The 25,755-nt window shown below is 40.6% G+C and overlaps 5 protein-coding genes and 1 long non-coding RNA gene across 11 annotated transcripts; 4 read left to right on the top strand and 2 right to left on the bottom strand.

The window, feature by feature from the left end:
• The first annotated feature begins 426 nt into the window (after positions 1 to 426).
• On the top strand, positions 427 to 1,812 carry LOC144214993 (fatty acid-binding protein, brain). The gene is made up of 4 exons (XM_077743756.1): positions 427 to 595; positions 1,229 to 1,401; positions 1,458 to 1,559; positions 1,625 to 1,812. The coding sequence occupies exons 1-4, from the start codon at positions 523 to 525 to the stop codon at positions 1,673 to 1,675; spliced, it is 399 nt and encodes a 132-aa protein (XP_077599882.1). The 5' UTR covers positions 427 to 522; the 3' UTR covers positions 1,676 to 1,812.
• A 297-nt stretch (positions 1,813 to 2,109) lies between these two features.
• smpdl3a (sphingomyelin phosphodiesterase acid like 3A) lies at positions 2,110 to 7,772 on the top strand. Of its 2 annotated transcripts, none has more exons than XM_077743612.1 (8): positions 2,110 to 2,313; positions 2,739 to 2,952; positions 3,031 to 3,175; positions 3,459 to 3,555; positions 3,634 to 3,797; positions 3,857 to 4,037; positions 4,498 to 4,622; positions 6,080 to 7,772. In XM_077743612.1, exons 1-8 carry the CDS (start codon positions 2,217 to 2,219, stop codon positions 6,200 to 6,202), a joined length of 1,146 nt encoding a protein of 381 aa, XP_077599738.1. In that variant the 5' UTR covers positions 2,110 to 2,216; the 3' UTR covers positions 6,203 to 7,772. The 2 variants fall into 2 exon arrangements, with proteins under 2 accessions (XP_077599738.1, XP_077599730.1); XM_077743604.1 differs by lacking the exon at positions 6,080 to 7,772 and adding an exon at positions 4,866 to 5,285.
• A 1,074-nt stretch (positions 7,773 to 8,846) lies between these two features.
• clvs2 (clavesin 2) lies at positions 8,847 to 25,248 on the top strand. Of its 5 annotated transcripts, XR_013330301.1 has the most exons (16): positions 8,847 to 9,106; positions 9,781 to 10,214; positions 10,390 to 10,564; positions 12,082 to 12,192; positions 12,276 to 12,502; positions 12,846 to 12,954; positions 13,192 to 13,302; positions 14,309 to 14,381; positions 15,848 to 15,940; positions 16,177 to 16,226; positions 17,084 to 17,215; positions 20,849 to 21,012; positions 21,099 to 21,358; positions 22,125 to 22,401; positions 24,984 to 25,101; positions 25,219 to 25,248. XR_013330301.1 is itself a non-coding variant. In XM_077743675.1 (7 exons), exons 2-6 carry the CDS (start codon positions 9,826 to 9,828, stop codon positions 12,937 to 12,939), a joined length of 996 nt encoding a protein of 331 aa, XP_077599801.1. In that variant the 5' UTR covers positions 8,847 to 9,106; positions 9,781 to 9,825; the 3' UTR covers positions 12,940 to 12,954; positions 13,192 to 13,314. The 5 variants fall into 5 exon arrangements, 2 of the variants coding, with proteins under 2 accessions (XP_077599801.1, XP_077599787.1); XR_013330298.1 differs by having other exon boundaries at positions 12,846 to 13,302; XR_013330299.1 differs by lacking the exon at positions 14,309 to 14,381 and having other exon boundaries at positions 12,846 to 13,302.
• Positions 14,166 to 16,957, bottom strand: LOC144215002 (uncharacterized). The gene is made up of 5 exons (XR_013330323.1): positions 16,887 to 16,957; positions 16,774 to 16,824; positions 16,687 to 16,710; positions 16,134 to 16,172; positions 14,166 to 15,970 (listed from the first exon to the last, which is right to left on the bottom strand). It is a non-coding gene; the product is annotated as an uncharacterized LOC144215002 (long non-coding RNA).
• trdn (triadin) lies at positions 17,039 to 23,971 on the bottom strand. The gene is made up of 20 exons (XM_077712197.1): positions 23,578 to 23,971; positions 22,167 to 22,379; positions 21,173 to 21,298; positions 21,084 to 21,110; positions 20,534 to 20,560; positions 19,145 to 20,449; positions 19,010 to 19,072; positions 18,884 to 18,925; positions 18,750 to 18,818; positions 18,651 to 18,677; positions 18,517 to 18,588; positions 18,396 to 18,449; positions 18,280 to 18,327; positions 17,964 to 18,215; positions 17,708 to 17,782; positions 17,587 to 17,628; positions 17,460 to 17,507; positions 17,318 to 17,356; positions 17,205 to 17,255; positions 17,039 to 17,130 (listed from the first exon to the last, which is right to left on the bottom strand). The coding sequence occupies exons 1-20, from the start codon at positions 23,591 to 23,593 to the stop codon at positions 17,039 to 17,041; spliced, it is 2,688 nt and encodes an 895-aa protein (XP_077568323.1). The 5' UTR covers positions 23,594 to 23,971.
• On the top strand, positions 24,687 to 25,664 carry tmem18 (transmembrane protein 18). Its single transcript, XM_077743745.1, has 5 exons — positions 24,687 to 24,852; positions 24,984 to 25,101; positions 25,219 to 25,273; positions 25,342 to 25,435; positions 25,517 to 25,664. The coding sequence occupies exons 1-5, from the start codon at positions 24,760 to 24,762 to the stop codon at positions 25,607 to 25,609; spliced, it is 453 nt and encodes a 150-aa protein (XP_077599871.1). The 5' UTR covers positions 24,687 to 24,759; the 3' UTR covers positions 25,610 to 25,664.
• Positions 25,665 to 25,755: the final 91 nt, after the last annotated feature.

The raw sequence follows: 25,755 nt of genomic DNA, 5'->3' as shown, positions 1-25,755 counted from the left end.
GGATGATTGCATGCGTAACATTTGGAGAGGAACTAAACCCAACATAATGTAATGTTATATATTCCCTGTTTTCTTGGTGATGACATCATCAAACAATGCACTACACTGAGCTCAATTTGATGAAGTCAAAGTTTTTTCTAAGTAAAATGACATATTTTTCTATCTCAAAAATCTAATAGATGATAGTTTTCATATAATGTAATTAACAATCATCTAAAAATGTGCTAGTTTTACCCAATTGTCTCATTTCAAAATGTGATAATGGACTTTTTTTGGGTGTACCTTTGGCAGCAGAAGTACGCTTCCGTAACATTCCAATTTTTTTTCCCCCCAGCGGCGGTCCGTCCGAGTTGTGACCCAAATTCCCGAGCCAATGAAAAAAAAGTCTCCTGATCCAACGCGGATCTGGTCGCCGCCCACCTGAGCGCATACTAATAGGGCCCCCCGATAAGAGCCTCGGCCAGGGGGGGCCTCGCTTCTTGTCAGAACTTCAGCCTGCTCAGCGTGTACGAAAACTTCAAGATGGTGGACGCCTTCTGTGCTACTTGGAAGCTGGTGGACAGCGAAAACTTTGATGAGTACATGAAAGCCCTTGGTGAGTACTCATTAAACTTCTAATAATTCATATTAATATCTTGCTGGGTGGGTGGGGCTTAAGACTAGTAGTTTCTTGTATTACTATAAATAGAGACAGAAATGTATACCCTAATATTACATTTTGGCAAACTCAATATTGCACAGATAAAACGCCCCCCCCTCCCCCATTAGATTATTTTGGGGTGAGCAGTAATCCGGCGCCCCGTCGTTGGCTGCGAGTGCGCGCGCTTTGGACAGAACGGGGGAAAAGTGGGTGAAGGGGCGACCTTAAAGTGCCTTGTTGTTGTCGTCATTTTTATTTTAAATAAAGTTGAGAGCTATGTTAGAATTGATGAGAAATAGTTGCATTGGTTTACCCTAATTCTTTCCACTTAAAAAGATATAAGTATTTGTAAGGGTAATACAATTGAAGATATAGTATGTACATTTTATGCATTTTATGTTTTTGAAAAGCCCCAGAAAGTCTCAAAGGTGGGAGTTCATTCATTAGAAAAAAAATGTTTGTTAACCCATTGTAGGCCTTTGTTGGCCTTTGACCTGCAGTCCGTTTCAGAGGGATTTGGGTGTCTAGTGCCATTAAAAAAATGACCAAAAACAAAAATGGACTTCTTGATGCATCTCCTCTCATTAGGCGTGGGCTTCGCCACCCGGCAGGTGGGCAACGTGACCAAGCCCACGGTCATCATCAGCCAGGACGGCGACAAGGTGAGCGTCCGCACGCAGAGCACCTTCAAGAACACCGAGATCTCCTTCAAGCTGGGGGAAGAGTTCGACGAGACCACCGCCGACGACAGGAACTGCAAGGTAAGACCGCACCCCAACGCGCTGCCTTTCAAAATTAAAGCCGATGCGTTCCTCAGTCCACAGTCAGCATGGATGGAGACAAGCTCGTCCATGTCCAGAAGTGGGACGGCAAGGAGACCAAGTTTGTCAGGGAGATCAAGGATGGCAAGCTGGTCATGGTAAGGTCTATTGAGAAGGTTTTTTTTAATAACATTTATTTGATTTTTTCTTTAATCTGCTTCAGAACTTGACCTTCGATGACATCCACGCCGTCCGCACCTACGAGAAGGCGTAAACGTCATTTTCCTCCTTAACCAGACTGCACATGTTTGTTTTTTAAAGTAATTCTTTTTTATATGGAAACATTGGAGACATATTGAACGGCCTTTCTTTGCAAATTGGTCAAATAAAGCAAAGAAGAAGAAATACTCATTTTCGGGTTTGATGTTATTGACCAAATTGTGTTGTTTTGTTGTTTATTTAAAAGTTGAGGGTAATTTTTTGCTTTGCTTATGTAAACATATGGAATTGTTACTAGCTGTGTCATTCCTAAACGTTTACTCATCAAAATTATAAAAAAAAAAAAACATGTTTGAAGTACAATTCAGTAGTATAAAAGTATTTAAAAAAAGAAGCTAGCAAGCAGGTTAAATCAGTTCAGAGGACGTGTTTACAAGTCACGTGACAAGAAGTTTAAGCCAATCAATTGCAGCCTTGCGGTCTTTCTTTGATCACGACAATTACGTCACACGCTGACCAGTGCAACTTCCGGATTCGTCTCGTTCACAAGCAAGTGATCACGTTGCCGTACTTTTGCATTTTCAACTTTTACCGACATGAAAACGCCATTTACTGGTTTTATTTTGATTCTGTACGCCGCCGGACAACTGAAGGCGGCTCCCCCGAGAAAAAGAGCCGACCCTGGGGACGCAGGTGAGTTTTGAGACCGTCCCGTCGATTGAAGTTTGCGCTATACCTCATGTCCTTTGAAGTTACCGCATGGCCGATAGATAAATTGTACCGCAAATTCATGAACCGACGGTCTATAAATACCATTTCGAAACGCTTATAAGTTCATATGAGTTAAATTTAACTAGGTGAGGTTTACCAAACATGACAATGACTAAAAATAGAATTGAAGAAAATGTGAATACAATTGTAATTAATTCAGTTATAATGAAACGGACGGGAAATCCACCGTGGTTGTCGACATTAACAACACTAAAGTTAATTAAAAAAATAAAAAGAGCCTATAACTCGACGCCTTTATTCTTATTTTGACTGGGACTGGCGAATGAGTTGAATAAATGACTTATAAAGAGTTAAATTAGTGTTTCAATGTGAAATCCCTGTGGTAGGAAGGTTCTGGCACATCACGGACCTCCATTTGGACCCCACTTACCACCTGGAAAAGGACCCCACCAAAGTATGTTTCTCCTCCAAAGGGGAACCCGCCTCACGCGCCGGTCCGTTCGGCGATTTCCTGTGCGACTCGCCGTACAGTCTCATCCAATCGGCGTTTGAGCACATGAGCACCCTGGTCAAACCCAACGACTTCATCATTTGGACCGGGTACCATTAAAATGCTTCCTCTTTTGAAATGAATGTATGGTATTGTTATTAATGGCGGATGTCCTTTCACCACCGCAGAGATAGTCCTCCCCACGTTCCCGTGAGTGAACTTTCCACAGACATGGTGATCCAAGTGATGAGCAACATGACGCAAAGTATTCGGAAATACTTCCCAAATGTCACTGTTCTTCCTTCAGTGGGAAATCATGATTACTGGCCACAGGTGGTTATAAAGCATGATTTTCATTTGCAATAGGAATTATTCTTTCTAATGTTCTTTGTTTTTTTTTCATTAAATGAAATCAAAGTAAATATTTTCTTTTTAGTTTTTAGGACAAATGTTTTAGGGGGGAAACCAATAAAGAAAAACACTTGGTATGATTTTGGGCATTACTTTTAATTTTCTCTTGTTTAAATTTTTTCAATTTGAATTTGTGTATATTCGGAGTATAAGTAAAAATCTTGTCATTGGTGTCAATATCTAAATTCAGACGTTTACTTGTCAGGATCAAATGCCAACATCCACCAATGACATCTACCGCGCCGCTGCCCGCCTTTGGAAACCTTGGCTCCAGGACGAAGCGACAAAAACCCTTTCACAAGGTCTCCCACCAAGTCCCTAATCTCACTTTACTTGTAAAATGACAATAAAACCAATCAATAAAATTCTCCTCTCTGCAGGGGGCTTCTACACCCAGCTAATCCGCAAAGGCCTCCGCGTAATCAGCGTGAACAGCGTCCTCTACTACGGTCCCGACCAAGTCACCGCCAACGCCACCGACCCGGCTGGACAATTCCAGTGGTTGGAAGACACGTTAAAAAAAGCGGACGCCGATGCGGAAAAGGTTTGACCTCGCTGGTGACCCTAGCTCGTGCTTGCTTGACGTCGCCATTTGTTCAACAGGTGTTGATCATTTCTCACATTCCGCTGGGATACCTGCCCTTCCTCGCTAACGTGACCGCCCTCCGCGAGGAACACAACGAGAGACTGGTCGCCATTTATCGGCGGTACAGCCACGTAATTGCGGGGCATTTTTACGGACACACCCACAAAGACAGCGTCATGGTTCTTCTAAATGAGCAAGGTAATAAAAAGGGCAACGAGTCTATGCTAATGCTAATCTGATTAAAAGATTTATTGGCATGTCATACATAAGTGATATCTAACATAGCATTTCTTGCAGACCTGACTGAAAGGACACAATTAAAAAATAAAAGTTAATAAAATTAAATAACACCAACCACAAAAAAAAAATACTTATATCTGTCTGAAACACATGTATTAAAGCATTTTATGGCCAGTGAAAGTAAAGTAAGTATTTTAACTTATCCAGAATATTCCAAATTATTATGCTTTATTTTTTTTAAATAATTGAATATATTTTTAATTAAAAAAAAAAAATATATATATATATATATTTACATTTTCCAGTGTATTTTTTTGTAAAAAATAATTTTACTAATATAATAAAAGTAAACGAAAAGAGATTTGAATATTTACTGTTATGGCAAAAGACAAAAACCCAATTTTTTTTTCTTTCTTAGGTGCACCTGTAAATTCCGTCTTTGTATCAGCGGCGGTTACGCCCATCAAAGACGCTTCGGCGCCATACTCCAACAACCCGGCGGTTCGTTTATATTTCTACGACAAAAAAGACTTTGGTATTTTGGTAAGTACTACTATACCAATGCTATATTACGTTATTCCTATTTTATCTTTTGGGATAGACATATTTTATGGTCAGTTTAAAAAAAAAAATCTAATTATAGTACATAACTAATCAAATCTGCGACGATTAAATCTAAACGCCCGTTGACAATGATCGCTAACAATTTAATTTTAAGTACGAGGCTAAAAATTTTCCGCCGACAACCCCGTCCCGCATAAAAAAAAGCGTATTTCTCACACGAAGGACATCTGGCAGTATTTCCTCAACCTGACCGAAGCCAACCTCCGGCAACGGGCCGACTGGACGCTGGAGTACGTCATGACGGACTCGTTCGGCTTGCCCGACCTGCGACCGGTCAGCCTGTTCCGGCTGGGTCTGGAAATGTGGATGAGGTCTGAAGTTTTTGACGCGTACTTTGCTCACTATACGGTCGGTTACGACGACAGGCCGCCATGTGACTTTGAATGTAGGGCTTTTCAATTATGCTCCTTGTTTTTCTTGGACCAGGCGACCTATTCTAAATGTTTGGCCAGTCCAATGCACGGCTATAATTTTGCCAGGGAACGTCTTTGAGCTTTTACTTCTTTTTAGTGGAGCTCCAAAAATCCAAATCTAAAAATTATTGTATTGTACTCTCTTTAAATGGTAGTTGTAGTTTGACCTGACTCTTTTCAGGTCATTTTTGGACACAGATTTTGGTTTGGGTTTAAAAATTCAGCCAAGAAAAGTAGTAACATATAATTTGGTGGACATAAGTGGACTCAAAAAAGTCTCCATTAATGATAACAATAAAGTCAGCCATTTTGATTTGAAGCCAACATTTTTTGATAATTTTTAGAAATTTTTTTTTAATTTAAAAAGACATACCTACTAGCCTGACCTCCCCAAAAAGTCATTGAAAAGACACAGACAATTTTAGATGACTAATGACCATTTATTTCAGACATCCTCTTTTTTTCCCAAGACTTTGCGTTTTTTTTTCCCGATAGCTGAAGCATAAAACTGCACGAGTATACGACTACTATAATTTTTTAATGCAAAGGATTACAGGAGTCGAATCCTCCTTAAGCCTTCAAATCGTCAAATGCTGCTAATTGTGGATTTACCATCATGATTTCAGCCTGTTCTAATACTTTGGCTTACATTTCTCTTCATAATCTCACATTAAATGATCTCTGTCCAAGACTATTGTCAGCATTTCCATGCCTACGCCAGCCCAGGAAGTCAAAACAATGCCGCGTTTGTCTCTTAAAACTTGTGCGGGTGGAGTTAAAAAACAAAAAACAGAAAAAAAGAACGGCCAATGACCTCGTTTGACTGGACCCCCCTTTTAGCCCCCTTTTTGCCCCCCGCCAGCCTCTCCTACTTTGAATGTTCTCAACCTCATTCCAGCACTATTGTACCCCCCTGCCCCCTTCTCCTCACCTCACTCCATTTTCCCTCCCCCTCCTCAAACGTCCACTCGCCTCACGCGGAACTTCCCCCCCAAAAAAGAAGGCCCAGAAAACGTCAGAAAACGAAGAAAAAAGAAGTTTCAGAAGACCAAGAAAAAAGAAGTTAAGATGAATGATGAATGGTGAGAAACTCACCTCTTTCGCCCCTCAGTCCACTCCCCCGTCAATCCCTTGGCTCGCCGGGTTGGGAGGTAACCGTGGTAACGGAATACTGGCGGGCGAGCGCGGACCGTCGTCCGGGCGCCCGTCGCCAAGGCAACGTCACACCAGCTTTGTTGCGCGCAAACAAAGATCGACTCCCTGCGAATGCTCTTTGAGTGAAAACTTTTTGCGGACGCAAAATAAAATAGATGGTAAAGATTGTTAGGAAGAAGAGAATTTTGACGGGAAAAGTGCTTCTGTAGGTCTCGTAAAGTCAAAAATTGATTCATAGGTCGACTTGCTTTGTTAAAACTAAAATGGAGTCAAATAAATAGAAATAATTGCGAAAAATATATTGTGCATTTTTAAAAGTGTATTCAATGCCATGTTTTCTTTCATTAAAATCCTTAATACTATACTGCATGAAATATAATTGTACATAAAATACAATGCATTTATTTTACAAATGTCTACAATAATATATGAATTGAATGTCTTTATACATGTAAAAAAAGTTTTAATTTACTATAAATGTATGTATAACTAGGCCATGTATGTATAACTTATTTTAATATAAAATAATAATTTTAACTACCTCCAATTTTTCCCCATATCTAATACAACTCTTCTGTACCAAATTTTTTATTAAGGACAATTATTGGTATCCACCCATGACTGGTCGCCACGACTGGTCGCAAAAATTTCCAACAGCTTTTTTTCAAGTACTAATTCAATAATTATTTATTCCTGACCTGCGTCAAATTTAATAAGAATATATTTCCATTCCATCTGGTGTGATTTCCCTAACACAATCATCTCCGAGTGAGTAAATCCTCCCAATAGAAATCCTCCCCCGCCCATTAGCGCAGCGTAAATTCCTCCCCGCGATTCATCCGTGTACCCTCATTGTCATGTTTACTTTCTCTTTCCCAAAATATTTTTCCTATTGTCAGAAAACGTGCTTGCTTGCCAAAAAATGTAACATTTTTTTGCCCGTTACTGAACAGAACATTCATAGAGAGCTCTTTTCATCGTCTGCTGTGAGATATGACCCTTCAGCCAAGTCTCACACATCCCATAATGGGGTCTCCAAAAAGGGGGGGCTTGCCAAACTTTTTTTTTTTTTGTCTTATGCTTCATTTGTCGTTTGTCGGCGAGCTTGAATGGACTCCAGTGTGAGTGTGTTTGTTTATAATTGAGGTTGGACCCAGTAACCCTCCAAATCTGAACGAGCCAATCAAATCGCGGGTTACTCGACAGTGGCCGGGTAAAGATGGCGGAAAATAAAGAGGGGGGGGGGTCAGAGGTAAATCTTTTTTGTTAATCCCTCTGCTTCAATCTGTCTATTTGATCAAGCTCCGCCCATTTACTGTCTGGTCCGGATGGGGGGGTCAACGGGTTTTTACAAAGGGAGGAGATTTGATTTGAACTGTCTGGCCGCCATTGACGGAGATGGTCGTCCAGTTCATTTCAAGTTATCTATGTTCAAATTGATTGGACGTCCAGTTAATTTTATGTCTTGACGACGAAAAATGAATAAAATTTTCAATGAATATTTTGGTGACTTAATACATGCATGTATTCTTTATCCTCTGTGCAGAATGACTCACAGTAAGTACTCCTGATAAGGTGCTTGTGTCTAATAATATATCTCACAAAATGTTTAAGACTGGATGACAGATAAATCTAATTATATATTCTGTAAAAATATTCTATTGTAAAATCTTGCTCTGACTAAAGTTCTGTTTAAAAGCAAACAAAATGTGTTATTTTTTTTCTAGATTAATCTTTTTTCATTGAATAATTGTAATTAATGCATTAAAATTCCACTGATAGTTTAAAGATTTTTTTGTGCATCCTTTCATGATTGATAACATTTTATTTGTGTTTTTCATTGCAGTTTTCAAGACGACAACTTGTGACTGAACTAAAAATATAGTAGTACTACTTTGCTGCCACCCTTTGGGCGTCTTGCACTACTACCTGCCAAGTGAGATGTAAGTATGCAAATCCTAATAACAATTTTAATTCTTCATGATTTTATAAAAATAGCCTCCTAATGACATAACATTTAGGATTTGGACTCCTTTGTATTTTTATATGTACAAAATAAAACCCAAAATACACTGTAATGTTGGCCCCTTTCCTCAAAGTCAATCAGTAATAATTATGAATGTTTTTAAAAAGGTCCCTGTCTAGTTTTTATTGAAAAAATAATCATGGACTGATGACGTCACACAAGTCAATTTCCATCCAAACAGCTGTCAAAGCACTCACTCGATTGGCTCTACCAGTAGCCAATCACAAATGACAGGTGTTCACCCCCCCCCTTTCACCACAGGGGACCCTAACATTTTAGCATTTATGTATGAGAAGATATTTTCTTTGTCTAAACATCTTGCCATTTCAATCTTTGTCATTTTTTGTGGCTAAAATAGAAAAAATATTTATAATAAAGCTGTCACTCTTCAATAAATTCTTGTCCTAAAAAAAAACAACAACTGAAAACTGCTGTCTCCCACATCTTGGTCCTCCTCTCTTTTGTCCTCCCTCTCCTCTCCTCTTTCTTTCCTCACCTCCTCCCACCATCCTCACCCTCCTCCTCCTGCTCTTCCTCCCCCAGCTTCGTTGTCACTCACTCTGGCGGCGAAACAGACGGCGTCGGCGCAGACCCGCCGACGTGGCCCACCCTCGGACCTCCCCCCGCCCCGCGACGCCACCCCAGCGAAAGGCGGCCGCCCGGCCGCTTGTGCAAATGGAGCATCCGCCTCGGACGCTTTGAAGCGGAGGAGAAAGAAAAGAGAGACGCCAGAGGAGAGGAGGCTGCGGGTGATGTAGCCGCATCCCCGCTGCCGCATTGCTCGCCGGGCCTCCTCCGAGGCGGAGAAGGTGATGCCGTCATCCTCCGCCGTCGTTTTGCTGCCTCGCTCCGGGGACGGATTTCCCTTGATTGGCTTGTTGCTTTTTTTAGAATCGCGGCCGCGGTCTTTTGGGGGGGTGAGTTGAGGAGTTTCGCCAAAGGTGGTACAAGGGAGTTTTATTATGGCCAAACTTTTAGGAAAATCAAAGGACGTCATGGGAAATTGGAAAGTGTTTTTGATTTTCTTTAATATATTTGTTGTGTTTTTTTGTTGACCTTATTTTGTTAATTTTAAGATTGTGTTAACTCACATATTGACATTATTTAGTTTATATTTGAGTTGATAAAAACGTATGTTTTGTGTATTGATAAACAGTGAGTACATTTTACATTATTTTTTTTGTGGCTTCTCGATGCTAAGTGGCTACGTTGGTGCTAGCTGAGGAGTTCCTTTGAGACTAAAAGGGAATTTTTTGGGGTACCTGAAAATTTTTGGTCAAATGAAAAAAAATGTATCTAAATAGAATTTGTGATTTATTGTTATTTTGGTACCATGAAGCTACAATGAAGTAAGTTGAGGAGTTCGAAAATATTGTTTTGTGGCTTTTGATGTCCAAAAAATGGACCAAACGTGCCCATGTTGTTACCACTAATGATGTCAATCTCAATTTAAAAAGTCAAACGTTTCTCCTTAAATCCACAGAAGAAGAAAGGGAAGGGCGAATTTGGTGACCTGGCTCCCGCCGCGATGACTCACCTGCAGGCCGGCCTATCGCCGGCCACCCTGGAGAAGGCCAAAGCGGAACTGAAGGAGAACCCGGACACGCTCCACCAAGACATCCAGGAAGTGCGCGACATGATCATCACGCGGCCGGACATCGGCTTCCTGCGCACCGACGACGGCTTCATCCTCAGGTTCCTGCGGGCCAGGAAGTTTAACCACTTTGAGGCCTTCCGACTGCTGGCCCAGTACTTTGAGTACAGGCAGCAGAACCTGGACATGTTCAAGAACCTGAAGGCCACCGACCCCGGGATCAAGCAGGCGCTCAAGGACGGATTCCCCGGCGTGCTGGCCAACCCGGACCGGCAGGGGAGGAAGATTCTGCTACTCTTTGCTGCCAACTGGGACCAGAGCAGGTACTGCTTTTGGGGTCATGAGGTCAAAACGTCAGAGGTCAGAAAAGGAAAAAACCTATGTTAATTCACATGTAGTTCATATATGGACAAACCCATACTGTTGTTATTAACCAGCTCACAGGACATAATCTTTTCCTACTTAAGCCTCCAACCAATGACGATTCTGTCCTTTCAGGTACATGTTTGTGGACATCCTGAGGTCCATCCTACTCTCTCTGGAGTCCATGATCGAGGACGCCGAACTGCAAGTGAACGGCTTCGTCCTGGTCATCGACTGGAGCAACTTCACCTTCAAGCAAGCGTCCAAACTCACCCCCAGCATGCTCAGGCTCGCCATCGAAGGGCTCCAGGCGAGTACCCCCCAACCCTCTCGCTAATATTTATAAAGGTGAACGGCGTGCGGGATTGAACGGATAATCCCACGGGATTACAGCGCGGTTAAAGGATTTGAAAAAAAAAAGACGTCTTTGGAATGTTCAAATTAAAAATACCATTGGATTTTGTCACGTCACATGACCCGGTCGCCGGAAGGACGCAAAGCGCTTTGTGATAGACCGACGCCCCCCCCCCCGCTCTCGGCCCTTCCCAGCGTTACCACGGCAACCGACCGGCCCTCCTCTGGTTGGGCCGGCCTTTTGTCGTGGGTGGGGATGTTTTATGCATCTCGCCGCTGCTTTCATTTATCAGCTTTCCCAGCGGCGCCGCTATAATAATTGATCCTTTTAAAAATGGCCGCCATTGTTAAAACTTTGATTGATTTTTATTTTACAGCAATTCCTCTCAATTGGGATGACTTTACATTCATTACAAAAGAAAAAAATATATATATTTCATTTTAAAATAATTATTTTCAAATTTTATTTGAATATTTATTTATTTTTAGATGTTGATATCTATTGGCAAAAACCTCAGGCATATGAATTCTTTTAAAAAACGATAAATAAAGTCAATGGGCATTACGTCAGCGTCCAGTGAGACAAAAAGAAAATTCGCAACCCCCCCACAAAGATGAACAAAAACGTCCCGCAGCCATAGTAGAAAAAAAACTTTTGGAGAAGCCAAAGTGCAGCCTACAGGGAAATGCTATTAAAATACTTTTCTTTGTGCAAAACAGCCAGCCTGGGCTTGATGGAATAAAAAAAAAAACAGGTCAAGGGTTTCAGGCATTCTTTTAGTGTTTTTTTTTAATACATTCTGACATGTCCAAAAAAAAAGGTTTCAGGCATGTAAAATAGATCTTAAATAGGTTCGAAAATTTAAAAAAAAACAAAATTAAATAGAAATCGCAAATAAAAATCCCCAAAAATAAAGTAAATTACACATTAAAAATACATTTAGGAATGTAAATTATATGTAATTGGCTGGTAACTCATTCAAGGTTCCTGAAAATCATTTTTAAATGGACATTTGAATTTGAAAATAAAAAAATAAAGTGTTTATCCTTCCTAGAAATCCCATCCTTTCCAAGTAAAACTCAGAATTCCGCCTCTGCTGTCAACTGGCATTACCATCAACATTTAAAAATCCCTGACCTGCAGCAGACATCCACAAATAGATATATTTCTTTATTTCATTTTTTTTTTGTCCATCAAAGTCCACCTCCGCCCATCCTTACTTAGGGAACACAGCACATCTAATTTCCTCTTGGCCTTTCCACGACATCCCATAATCTAATCCAACGGGAAGTTGGACTAACACTAAATATTCTTCTTCTTTATCCACCCATCAAATCCATAACCGGGTCACTTTTATGAATTCATCTTTGTTTGCAGCACGAGAAATAAAAAGGACAGCTCGACCTATTTCCATGAAAGACGAATAACGTTGACTGACTGTATTTTGTTTTTGCTTATTTTTTCTGACGCAGGACAGTTTCCCCGCCCGCTTTGGAGGAATCCATTTTGTCAACCAACCGTGGTACATCCACGCCCTCTACACTGTCATCAGGCCCTTCCTCAAGGAGAAAACCAGGAAGCGGGTGAGTTTTCCAAATCCTTCATTCCAGATTCAATATTCTATGTACACTAAAAATGTTAAAATACCCCAAATTTGACCCTATAGATCTTCCTGCACGGCAACAACCTCACCAGCCTCCACCAGTTGCTCCAGCCCGAAATCCTACCGTCAGAATTGGGCGGAATGATGCCACCATACGACATGGGCACTTGGGCCAGGGCGCTGTTGGAACACGCTTACGACGAGGACGGCGAATCGGACGGCGCCGGACCGGAGGCCTTTGCCTTTTTGGACGGCGACAATACAAGTCTCTCGCCCAGAACCATGAAAAGGTGAGGTTTTTTTTACATTAAAAAATACCACAGACATGTTTGTGAATGATATAAGCTAAGCTAAGTATGTTTAAACTCAATTTCCAATTATTTATAGTTGATTTAAATTTTTCAGATGCATTTGTTTACCAAGAGGCTTATTTAGCTACTATTTGTTTTGCTTGAATGTTTTTTTTAGCTAAAAAATAGCTATTGGAGATGCTAATATGCTAACATTTTGCTAATCTTTTCCAAGAGGCTTATTTATTTACTATTTGTTTTGCTTGAATGTTTTTTTTCCAGATCACCACAACAAAATAGCTATTGGAGATGCTAATATGCTAGCATTTTGCTAATTTTACAGATCTCAATCAGTGGTGGAACCCGGCGTCCTGAAACGACCGGAAAAGGTCAAATGCGACGAAGACAACATGCAGCCGCTACTCTCGCTGGACTAAAAAAAATTAAAAACGGTAAACGGGAAAACTTTGTTGCTAGATTTTGACTTCTTGGCGGACATCTGTGTTTTTTGTCAAGTGCCAAGTCCTGAAAAAGTCCACTTGGACTGTTGCCCCGGCGACAAAGCAGACTTTTTGGATGCCAATATGACGGCGCAGGATGGACCAGCAAAACCTCCCTTTATTGAAGAAGGATTGAATATGGCTTGGATTTGCTTCTGATCGACATATTGCTTTACATTTGCATTCTAGGTGACCAAAATTGAGAGTGAAAAGGTGGAAAAGCAAATTTCTTCATTCCCAGAATTCCTAAATTCAGTCCAGTGTCTGCTTTTTAATCATCATCCAAATGAGAAATGAAAGGTATGTAACCCACGGGCCTCAAACTCAATTTATTTGTGGGGGAGGAGGAGGGGCTTACTTGTTTGATCAAAAAGTATTGTCAAAATAGCCTTAAAATATTACATTATGAGAAAAAGTATTTCTTTTTTATTGCTCATTTCAAAATATGTACTAGTCAACCGATACTACAATTTAATGTCAAATCAGGGCCCGTAAAGTAACTTCCCCGGACCCCGATTGGCCCTCGGGCCGCACATTGGAGACCCCTAACAATATTGCATTACGAATTACGCTAATCGCGTTTCTTTTTATTGTTAATACCAAAATATGTGCCAGGCAACCAATATTACAATTTAATATCTAACAGGGCCCGTAAAATAACTTTCCGGGACCCCGACTGGCCCTCGCGCCACACATTGGACACCAGTGACATAGGTAAAGAAAGACAGGCAATGCATTTTTATTCCAAAAAAAACACTTTATCACCTCACAGCCACTTTTATTTATTTTTCTCAGCAGTATCCGACACACGTGTTTGTTCATTTTGCAGAAATGTAATGACGATTATTTGCATAGTTTAACATTTTGAATGTTCTTTTGTGACATTGTTATGCAAATATTTTTATTTTCTGAAGCACAGGCAGCTATTTTTTTCTTCCGACATGAATGGTATATCGATTTCATTTGACTTATTTTATGTCTTCCATACGCACAGATACGCGTAATCGTGATTGTTTATAGACGCTATAAAAATCGTATATCTTGTACAAATAACACTCACTTTTGATTGACGTAAATGCCTAAAAATGTTGTCCTACCAATGCAACTATATTAATAATGAAGATATTTGCCAAAAAATAACGTCAATCAAAAGTCAGTTCCTATTTTGCATTGGGTGTCACCTAATATTGCAGTTATTACTCACTGTATGTCACATATTATTTTGTATCGATGGTGTAACGCTGCATGAGGCAATTATGTGTTAATAATTATTACTATTCACTGACATAATGTTTGTTTTGCGCAGCCAAAGTCAACAAAATGATTTTTTTTATCCTCAAACTGGTCGCCAAACATTCGCCCGCATTCCAGACAAAAAGGTAACGTTTTGAGATACAAAATGTCCGCCGACGCGTGTATTTTTCCAAAATGGTGGTCACTATATTTGCTGTACTGTTAAGAATTTGTCACTAACCATTACAGGAATATGTCAGATTTTTTTAAATTGATTTTTCCTTTAGATTAACCTTGACAAATGATCGCTGCCAGTCCTCCCAGTCAAATTTTTTTGGACATCTACTGCCATTAACGTCCATAAATATGTTAATATTACATCCGTCCTGATCATTTTATCCCCCAAAAAGTATTATTGTTATGCGATGGCGTCGTTGACGTGCTATTAAAAAAAATACTAAATACTAATAATAATGTCCTATTTTTATAATTGTTTAAATGACAAACGTGCGTGCTAGTTTCCTAACACTAAAAGAGTAGTTCGTATTGTGAATGTGATCACAAATACTTCGATAATTTAAGATTTTATTCAAATACAATCTTGTTTCTTTGTGAAAAAGTGACCAAAAAAAAATAACAGCAACCGTGTTATAGTTTATTTTTTTTGTAATATGAATATTTGATTCCTCTTTGTTAAAGTTGATGGTTCCTATAATTCTTATTTAAGGAACTTGAATTTGTGCAACAAACCGCTTCCTCTTTCAACTTGTATGAACTCTTAAAAATTAAAAGTATTCACATCTGAATTCACACACGGCTTCGGTTATTACGGTTATCTTATGATAATAATGTTATGATTACTTCTTATATGTGAAACCGGGACATTTTGTGACCTAAAAACTACAAAAAGCTGCTAAAAAATGTAGCTAATGTGCAAGTGGTAAGCTAATTCTAATTAGCATGGTAGCATTTCTGATGCTCAAGCTAACCACAATATAGAACTCAAGCATACTCTAACATTTTATGCGATAAATTTCCCGTAAAGCACTTTTAGTCGCGTTTTGTTTTCTGTTTGAAAAGTGCTAGCATGCTAATATGTTAACACGCAAAAATTGTCAAGTCCACTCACGTCTTAAGACTCAGAAAATTGAGGCTAGTTCTGCTCTGCACTCTTTCCTTTTCGTGATCAAGTAAGATATCGTTAGCTAACACGCGGCTACGCTAAACTTTTTAGCCCGCGTGGCCACGAAAAATGTCACGTTAAACATTTAAAACACGATCGGTCAGAGTTGGTCGGCTTTTCTTCTGTGAACGCAGTAGGCTAACAAAGCTAATGCTAAATTAGCTACGCGTATTACATCTACGAGCTTTAATGATAACCATGTTTTTTCAAGTAAACTCGTTTTATGCTTTTGTCGCCCTTGTTTGATTAGCATTAGCATGACCTAGCATTTAGACGATCAAAATTTGGTTCTAGGGGCAAATGGTGCAGTGCCCCATCAGAACCAGCAGTTGGTAGTATAGTTTCACTGTTCTTTTTGTTGTTGTTGTTGTGTTTCTTATGTTTGAATTGCAGTCACAAAGAAAATGGCTTCTTATTTTTGTCCCGCAGTCTTGGCGGGCCTCTGTTGTGCCAATAATTCTTTCAGGGCAGGTGGAACAGCCGGGCTGAATGGTCGCAGGGGGTACTGTGCATTTTTACCGGGTACGTAAACACACTGGAAGTATCTTTGACCTGCAAAAAACAAACGAAAAGCACAAAACTAAGTGTTAAAATGAGGTTTTAAAGTTTAAACTGATTAACTGCTTCTCAGTTGAGCCCACACTGCCCTCCTGTGGCGTGGAGGGTCAATTGCGGCACATTGAATGTCTAATTTTCAAATATGCTGTTTACTAACCTGATTTTTTCTTGTCTTCATTTTCATCTTCTGTCTTTTCTAGGATAGGCACACAAAATAAAATCCACTGGTAAACTTTGTTAGGCGCAAATAGTAAGTTGGGTGTAAGGAAAAAAAACGAGTGGTGTACTAGCATGCTACTTTTAAAGTTCAAGTGCAAAGTAGTACAATTAGTGTACAACAGAAAACAATAACAAATGCATTAGGTTTATATTACGATATAATATTTGCTATTGTTACAGCTCATCTTTAGATTGTGTTTAGGAAAGGAAAAGAAAATTGGACATAAAAAAAATACCTCAGGCTCTATAGGCACTTCTTTTTCCTCTCTGACGACAAGCATTCAAAAACAAAAACATCAAAGTGAACCTTTTGACCATTAGAGGGCGTTAGAGGGAAAAGCGTGCCGCGCTGTAAACATGTTAGCAGCCGTTGCGCTAATTGTTTGCTCTTTGCCAATTATTAATGCACAAATTAGACCTTCTTTTCCACTTGTATTTGTCGGTAATGTATTTTCACGAGGGATAAAACTGAAGTATGTTTGCAAATTTACCAGGTTTTGAAGGTTCTTTTTTGTCTAAAAAAAGGAACAAATGTCAGGTCATAAAGGTCAAGGATTAGGTTTAAAAATTGGACAAACCTTTAGTGTCCTTTAAGGACCTTTCTTGTTCTTCTGCTTGATTAGCTTTGACTGTTAAAAAACAAAGTAATAATAATTTGACGTCTTTGAATGATATTAGCGGTAATGCTCACCTTTCTTGCTCGCTAGCAATGTAGCTCTCGTCGTGCCCGAAGATCGGTTGACTTTGTCCGTCACGTTTGTCTTTGTCCAAATGTCGGATTGGTCGTCGGCCTCCGAATCCGCTTCTGTTGATTTAGCCAAATTTTAATATTTATACGTCAAACTAGACTTGAAAATTGTCACTAATCCAAAAATGTCTCCTACTCAGATTCCTTCTCGCCTTAGAGGACGTCCTACATCTACTCTTGACGGCATCTAGGAGGAATAAAAACAAGCAAATTGTTGCCACGACGATGTCAAACGGCATGACCCCGCACCCAATCGGCGACCTGTCTTTAAGGTAGGAGTGACGTTTCTTGTCCTTCTCGCAGCCGCTGGTTCTGAAGTCAACGTTTTGAGGGATTAAACGGTCGTTTCCGTGACAACCGGCGAGGTCTTTTACCTCTTTTCAAAGGAGCCGTCGCACTTCGTGGTTTTACAGCTAAATGCAAAAGCAAAAAATGTGATTAGCTCGTTCATTAGCGCATTTATACAAACTTTTAATAATAGTATATATATAAACGTAGTGAATTTGCGATAATCACCTGTCTTGGTCAATGCGGCTTTGCTTTTGGGTTTTGTGAGTTTTTCATCTGAAAAAGACCAGCAAAGTTAACATTAAATGAGATATAGTTTATGTTACTTCATTAGGACTCTTTGGAAAAGTCGTACCTTTCCGCTCTCCGACCGTTTTGATCTTTTTCGTCAAGGTTTCTGGGTTTAAAATAAGATTAAATACAAATGAAATGTAAATTTTCATCTAAAAACAAATAATTAAGGGAACAGTAGATACCTTTTTTAGGCATCTCATCTTCTTTGTCTTTTTCTGGCTCGACTTTAGCTTCCACTTTGGCTATTGTTTCTTCTTCTTTAAAGAGAAAAGCAAACTATTTGTTCCAATTTGGTACTTTTTCAAAATGCAAAAAAGTTCTTTTAGGTTACTTAATATTTTTAAAGTTAGTTTTTGATAAAAGAAAAATATTCTTTGTCATAAAAAAGATTGTAATAACTAAATCCAATATGTACTATTTAAATTCCATCTTTTTCACCTTTCTGGACTTCTGGCTGAATGGGAGGGGCTTGTTCAACAGCTTCCGATTGGACGGGCTCCGCCACCTGTACGGGTTGAACCCATTCAGCCGGCGGCACTTTTTCGACCGGTCGTATCGGGTCCACCGGTTCCGGTGGCGGGGGCGGAGCATAATGCGCGTAGTGAGGGTACAGCGGCGCCATCATCGGGTGTGCTTGGTAAAGGGGCGGAGCGTGGATGGGATGGGCGGTCAGAACCGGCGCGGCCGAACCTGGAAAGCCCAAAGAAAATGGAGGGCTCGGCTTGGGAGGCGGAGTTTACGTCTGGCGGCTTACCCGAGGCGGAGGGAGGCGGGTACGGGGTGTCCGTCACAACCTGGTGAACTGGCGGGGAAAATATTTGTTGGTGAGGGGGGGTACGTCAGGAGGCGAGGGGGCGGGGCCAAACTCACCATACCAGCCGGGGGGTGACGGACAGTACACAGGTGCTGGTCTGCAAGGACCCACTGCAAGCCATAATTTGATAATAAGAAATGTATCTACTCTGAAAATATTCAACACTTTGTAAAGTACCATCTTGTACAGGTTCTGGGACTTGTTCTGGTTCTGGTTTTGGTTTTGGACTCTCCTTCTCAGCTGCTTTTTCTAACAAATATAAGAAAACATGAGCAAATGAAATGGCATCTTTTCCAAGCTGATTGTCCTACCTGGTTTGTTCTTCTTTCCTTGATCTCCTTTTTTTGGACCACAACAAAGAAGAAGAATCAGACTTGAACCGACAACCATGGACATTTCACCTTACATACTTTTGAGGAGAATAGGAATCCTCCTGATCCGTCTGGCTTTGGGCTCCAGGCTGACCACCCTAGGAAGAACTGCGAAAAACCTCACGTCAAAAAGCTGGATTGGACATCTATCATCTTGAAAAGAAAATGTCTACCTGATCTTTTCGTTTTTTCAGCTGTCTTCACCACCTTGGATTCTTCTCACGAAAAACAAAAGTATGACAAACACTCATTTCAATTATATCTTCATAATTTCTCAAAATGATCTTTTGCAGACTAACCTTTCTTCTTGGAGCTTCTGATGGCCGACACTCGAACCTTGGACGAACTTGTGCAAGGACAAACTGGACCACAAACAGGAAAAAAATAGGTTTTAGCTTATTGTGAAGAAGTTCTGCAGATGTTTCCTCACTGACCTGAAGGAGCTTCATCTTCATCTTCGTACTCGTCATCTTTCCCCTCCTTTTCTGATTTTTCTTCTTCTGGGCGGAGCTCGGCCGGTAGATCTTCTTCATCCTCTGCTGGGATGTCATCATTGAGGACAGGAGAAAGTGGGGCGTCTTCTGAGGGTAGTGGGAGAGAGTCTTTGTCATCTTCGTTGTCTTCATCCAATGGAGGAAGCATCATTTCTTCATTGTCATTGGGTTTGTCATTATCTTCTGATTGGCTGTAATCGAGGTCTTCTACTGGGAGATCTTCTCCATCATCATCGTCATCATTGACTTTGTGGTCGTCTTCTGATTGGCCAAAATCGAGGTCCTCCATTGGGAGATCTTCTTCATCATCGATGATGTCATCATTGATGATGTCATCGTGGTCATCGTCCTTCTCTGCATGGCCAAATTCAAGAAGGTCCTCCAGCTGATCATCATCATCGTCTTCATCATGCTCGTGGACATCAAGTATGTCTTTGTTGTCGTCGTCAAGGTCAAAGGTCGGGACCAAAATGATTTCATCATCAGGTTCCTCTTCCTGATCATCATCATCTTCATCTTCCAAAAGAGGAGCAAGAAGGTCATCTTCATCACGACTGGGAAGATGTAGCTCTGAGACGTCAAGGATCTCATCTTCCTCATCCTCTCCATTGTCTCTGTCGCCATCTTCATCCTCAGAGATGGCAATTGCCTCCTCATCATCTTCATCAGTGCCATCCTCTTCCTCATCCTCTTCTTTAGTGTCCTTATCTTGTTCTACCTCAGCAATGGCGACCTCATCTTCATCCGCGGGCCCCAAAGCTTCATCTTCATCCTCTAATTCTGAGGCTGCATCTTGGTCATCCTCACCCACCACTTCAGGAGCCTCATCTTCATCCTGAGAATCCTCTGTCTCCTCTTCATCATCAGTCTCAGGAGCACCAATGACCACCTCTTCCTCATCTACAGTGGCTTTTTCTTCCTCCTCTGCAGCCACCATCTCATCCTCATCTTCATCCTCATCCTCATCTTCCATCTCCTTCACTTCATCTGCAGCTTCTTCCTCATCTTCCTCCTCTTCTTCCTCCTCCATCTCCACATCATCGTCATCAGCAACCTCCTCTTCTTCCTCCTCCTCTTCCTCCTCCTCCTCCATCTCCACATCATCGTCATCAGCAACCTCCTCTTCTTCCTCCTCCTCTTCCTCCTCCTCCTCATACCCCTCATCCTCTTCCTCCTCCTCTTCATCTAGGTCCTCCTGGACCACTTCAACCACCGGTTGGGACTTCTTGACTTGCATGCCCATAACTTGGACAAACAAAATACATTTGATTGGTTATTCTTACTAACCATATTTCATAGAAACAATGCATTCAAATTTTTTATACCCACCTTTACTTCGCGATGGTAGAAACTCCCCTGCAATAACAAAAAAAATATTAATTCCACTTCCCACCCTTAAAAAAAACTTCTATGTCCTACTTACATTTTAGGTATACTTAAAAATACAATTTTAAAAACGCATCCTTTTCATCCTTTCCCAATAGTTGGGACTTTGCACCGTGTTAGCATGTTAGCGACCAAACCAGGGGAGGAATTCCGTAGTACGTTTTAGTGTCCAACACAGGTTGTCATGGTTAGACAAGGTGTGTCCCGCGGTTAATGAACCGTAAGAATTTGGCGTCCAATACCTTTTCTCCTCTTAAGATTCACCTCCACTTGCTCCTCCTCCTCCATCTCCTCCTCCAACCACGTGGTCGCTTTAAGTACAGATGCCGTTACGCCAATGCCGACCGACCAAGGGAGACCTCGTCCGATCCGTTTTGACTCTTCCGGGTCAATACGGATTGGACGCCCGACGCCGAAAAACGGTGGTATTTTTTTTCTTCTTTTATGTACTGTCGAATGCATTTATGTCATATTGTTTTTTAATTGTTCTCACCTTTTTTTCTTACAGCATAAAGGTTCCCTGAGGAAAAAAAGGATGAATCAATGTGTTGGAAGGAGGATTGGTCGCCGTACTGGACTTACCGTCATCGTCCTCGGGGGCCACGAGGCGAGCGGCGAATTTGAGTACGGCGCGGACGGCGTCGGTGGTCCGGTCCACCATGTCGTTGACCGCTTTGCTCGGGTCAGAACCGACTCTCCCGAGGCCTCCTGTTGGGGGTGGAGCTTTGTTAATGTTTGATTGACAGGCTCAATCAAAATCTACTTTGGGTAAGTTTTGTTTTTGACAAAATACAACTTGTGTGTAGAGAGGCTATTGTGATATATTTTGTAACTACATTTTTACATTTTCATAAAAAAAAGTATTTGTATTTGTAAAATCACAACAGGCTATTCACTTCATTTAAATGCATAACATACAAACACTCACCGGTCGCTTTATTAGGACTAAATCATCAAATATAAAAAAATATTTTTGGCTCAAAATAGTAGCCAGTGAGTGTACGTAATTTCCATTTACAATCAACAAAATGCCAAAAATACAACCAAAATTGTTTTGATAGTTTTTCTCTTTTGGGCTCATCATAAATTCAAATGTAAGAAAAAAATACATGTTTTGCTATTTTTTTGTCACATTTGAACATTCTGTAATTGCTAAAAGGCTTAAGCCACAAATGTGGGGTGCACTCAAGATTGGTTAGTGGGCGGGGTTAGTCAGCGGAAGGGGCTCCTTGCCTCGACGATCCGAGTCCTTTAAAACCTTCCTGAGGCCTGGACCTGCTCGGGTGACATTATAGATGGATGTGCATTATAGTGCAGACACTACGGTCATCATTAAAAGTATTGATCTTTTTCTACTTGAAATATACATAAGCAGCCAAAAAAAATGTTAAAAATTAAATTGTTGTTTTGGAGTCTTTATAGTCATGTTAAAAAAATGATAAAAATTCTCAATGACTAATTTAGATTGCAATAAATTTGGCATTCAAATGTGTCTGTTTTACATTTTTTATATTTTGTATCTGTTCACTTTCAGGCAAAAATATTTCAATCATCAACAAAAAGGAAGAATGCTGACCTGATATGGTTTTGTAGTCAGCCAAGTCGAACATGATGACAAAAACACTGGTCCACGTGACCACCAGGGCCAACACCAGGATCCACGCCAATGGCGAGCTGAATGTCGAGTAAATGTCGTCGGCGAACGACTTTTTGGCCCCGGCGGGCGCCGATCCGTCGTCAACGTTCTTCCCTTCGATGACCATGGTGGTGGTGCCGGTGAATGACCTCACTGAAGACAAACATGCATTCAGGTAAGGACATTTTTGATTTTTCACAAATCAAAACAAACATTAGATCTATAAAAACAGAGTATTCAGGGCTTTTAATCCAGCACTTTTAATCAAATAAATCAAAATATTATATCTAAAACACACTTGTCATATAGTACCGTAGTATATTGACCCGAACATGTATAACAAAGACTGAAAGTAGCAAGACTGGGGAAAGTGAAGCTGTTAGCCGATCTCTCCCGCCACCTGTCGACGCCACTCAGCCGGCATTGGCATCGCCGTTGCTGACTGGCGAGGCTTAGCAACACGCCACCCGGGCGAAGATACACTTTCGCCAGCGTCCTCTTTATTCGACCAAACATTGGTGTGAAGGGCGTACTGCCGTACCTTTAAGCTTCACACTTTTAGGAATAGCATCTCCGCTAATGTAGATTAGGCAGCATAGAGGTTAGAACGTAACCCCTACCCAACATTCATTTGTCATCTTTGTTTACTAAATGGCTACATTTAAGGCTTTCACTTTTACACTGCTATGGAAAATTAGTTTTTCCAGACCTTTAAAAAAAGTTTGAGGGCCCCCCCCCCCCCCCCCCAATAACCTTTTAACCTGACCCGCCAGTCATTTTTTGTCCGTCCCCAGTGTGATTATTCATCCATGCTAGTGGCGTCCTTTTAAGGCCAGCAGCTATTTTCATTTTCTTTGCTTCATTGACCTGTCGGACCTCCTCATGGGTCAACAAAGTCCTTATTAATCCATTATCCATGCTAGAAAAATCATGTAGTGTAATGTGTATGCCAGGCCAACAGGGGGCAAACTTTCCTGGCCTCTTTAAAAGTAGCATCAGAGAAAATGAGCATAGCATCAGTCATCAGTTTTGTTTAAAATTGCACCGTAAACAGTACAGTCAAACTTCATCAAATACACCAAAGACGCCGCTAGATACCAATCAATGAAATTGTTAGCATGACTGCAAACTGACATATTTTTAACCTCAGCAACACCAATAAAGACATATCCTAACACGACAAGAATGATAATAAATAAAAAGTGTTCAGCGTTAATGTGCTGTATATCACCGTGCTAGCATTACAAATAGATGATACGCGATAGCGGCATATTTTTAGCCACGTCCATGCTAACTACCCCTCAAAGACACATAGGCAGCTCACTCTTGTAAGCAAATAGGAACTTTTTACCTTCTGTTTCAGTCATTGCTGTACATTCAAAAAGTTGGCGGTAGCATCCGTTGCCATGAAAACCAGGGTCCTTTCCTCCGATGCGACCGTTCACCCAAATGTCCCCCCCAAAAAAATAGTAAAATCAACCACTTGGCATTCCCGCAAAATACAGGCAAGGGGATCCGACCGGCTGCCGGTCCAAAGGGAAGATAGACGGAGAAAACCAAGATCGAGGCGCTCAGAATTCAACCCCCACCCGTAGAATGACAGATTTAGATCGGCGAAATGGGTGAGACAGACGTCACCTGCTCTTACAACTTTCTGTGGTCTGACTTCACTTCAGAACCCGATTCATTCATTCACATGCGCTTTTGATCCGGTTCACCGGGTGAAACTTTCCAATTCACACCGGTGGACATTCATGTCATGTTTGTGTGGCGGCAGAGTTATTCTTAGAGCCTTCTGCTATTCGCGTTCGCCTTTTTAGGCCAGAGGCGTGACCTTAACCCCCCCCCACCCGTCCACTCATAACACCTCCCAATTTTAACTAATCCCCCTACACAGAGCTCAATGCAGACCCATCGCTATGTGGACAGAAGCAGGCAAGATAAGACTCACTATGATTTTGCATAACTATATAATGCCATAAAGAGCCACTAGTATTTTCGTATTCCCCCATAGTTGCCACACCACTATTATTTCACTTCAAAACTTAAATTAATTACATGTGCCACAAACGAGAAACCCAAAACTTTTGACATAAATTTCAAAGTCAAACTTAAACCTTAATAAATATTTCTTCTTTTTTATTGCAATATTTTCCAAAAGCTATTAAACGGAGACTGAACTTTTCCTAAATTATGACTGTTACCAATAATACCCTTCATCCATTTATAAAATCTACTATAAAACAAAAGGTGACATAGCAAAATTTATCATCATGCCGTTTAAAAAAAACTATAATTTCCAACTTAATCTTGATTATATTCCATATTTGTGAACATGGTTGTATACTACAACAGCTTTGTTGAATAGTACTGACGCAAAATGGCCGACATGATACAACGACCGCCCCAGTGTTCTCCCATATGTGACGTCTCATTTGTTTTGAGAGCGCATATGCGGAAGTACCATAGAGCATGACGCTGATGTTGATACTTTCTCTTTGCTAGCTTACAACTATTTGTATTTATTGTAAATATGACATCCCAAAAACCCGCCAACATTAGTGCCGTGCCTATTGACGGCTTCAGTAATTTAAGAATTACATCAATTTGGACGTTCCTCATGTCTGTAAGTTGTCTTTACCCACATAGTAGTTAGACTGCTATTAGCTAGCAAATAGCCATCATTTCAGTGAATACATGACGTTTTTTTTTCGTGTTCTCAGCCACTGATTTGACTCGTTTTGTCTCTTTTTTTAGGTCAAATGGTCGGAACCTTGGCTTATTTGCTGTGTTTCTCTACACATCATGTGTCTATGCCTGACTTTGTTGACGTGCAAGTTTTACAGAGCCCAAATCTGCCATTTTCTGCTCATAAGTAAGGAAACAAACGCATTGATAATGTTCAATTGTGATTCCTTCAAAATAAGACTAGCAGGTTGTTGATCAATTCTGCCATAACACTAAAAATATGAACCTCTTTTATCCTTCACAGTCGCCTTGGTTTACAGTGCCGAATATTTAAACGAGTTGGCAGCAATGAATTGGAGGTATGAGTGCAATAATAACTTGTTTACATTTTTTGACAAGCACTTTAATTCAATGCAATGTTTTGCAGGTCCTTCTCTGAGTTCCAGTACTTTGACTCCAAGGGCATGTTTATATCGTTGGTTTTCTCCATCCCGTTGCTCTTCAATGCCGTTATTATTGTGGTAAGAAAATTAAAATGAGGCATTTATTAATGTTTTGAATGAGAAAAAATGTCAACAAGCCATTTCTACCTGCCTATGCAGGCTGTTTGGGTCTACAGGACATTCTCCACCATGGCTGAGCTGAAGACGCTACAGCTCAAGCGGAAAGCGCGCATAGCCAAAAAAACAGAATGATTCTTATATTTTGCAGATTTCTATTTAAAAAAAAGCCGGCCCTAAAACAAATACAACCTCAGAAGAACTGTTATGAAAGTGGAAGAGTGCACTCCTCTGTAGTAAGTGGAAAAAAAGGTGCAAAAAAACTGGAAATGCTTTGTAAT

This window comes from Stigmatopora nigra, chromosome 2, assembly GCF_051989575.1.
Source record: "Stigmatopora nigra isolate UIUO_SnigA chromosome 2, RoL_Snig_1.1, whole genome shotgun sequence".
Lineage (NCBI taxonomy): Eukaryota > Metazoa > Chordata > Actinopteri > Syngnathiformes > Syngnathidae > Stigmatopora > Stigmatopora nigra.
The sequence above is the reverse complement of the archived record's forward strand: the minus strand, read 5'-3'. Positions and strand labels throughout refer to the sequence as shown.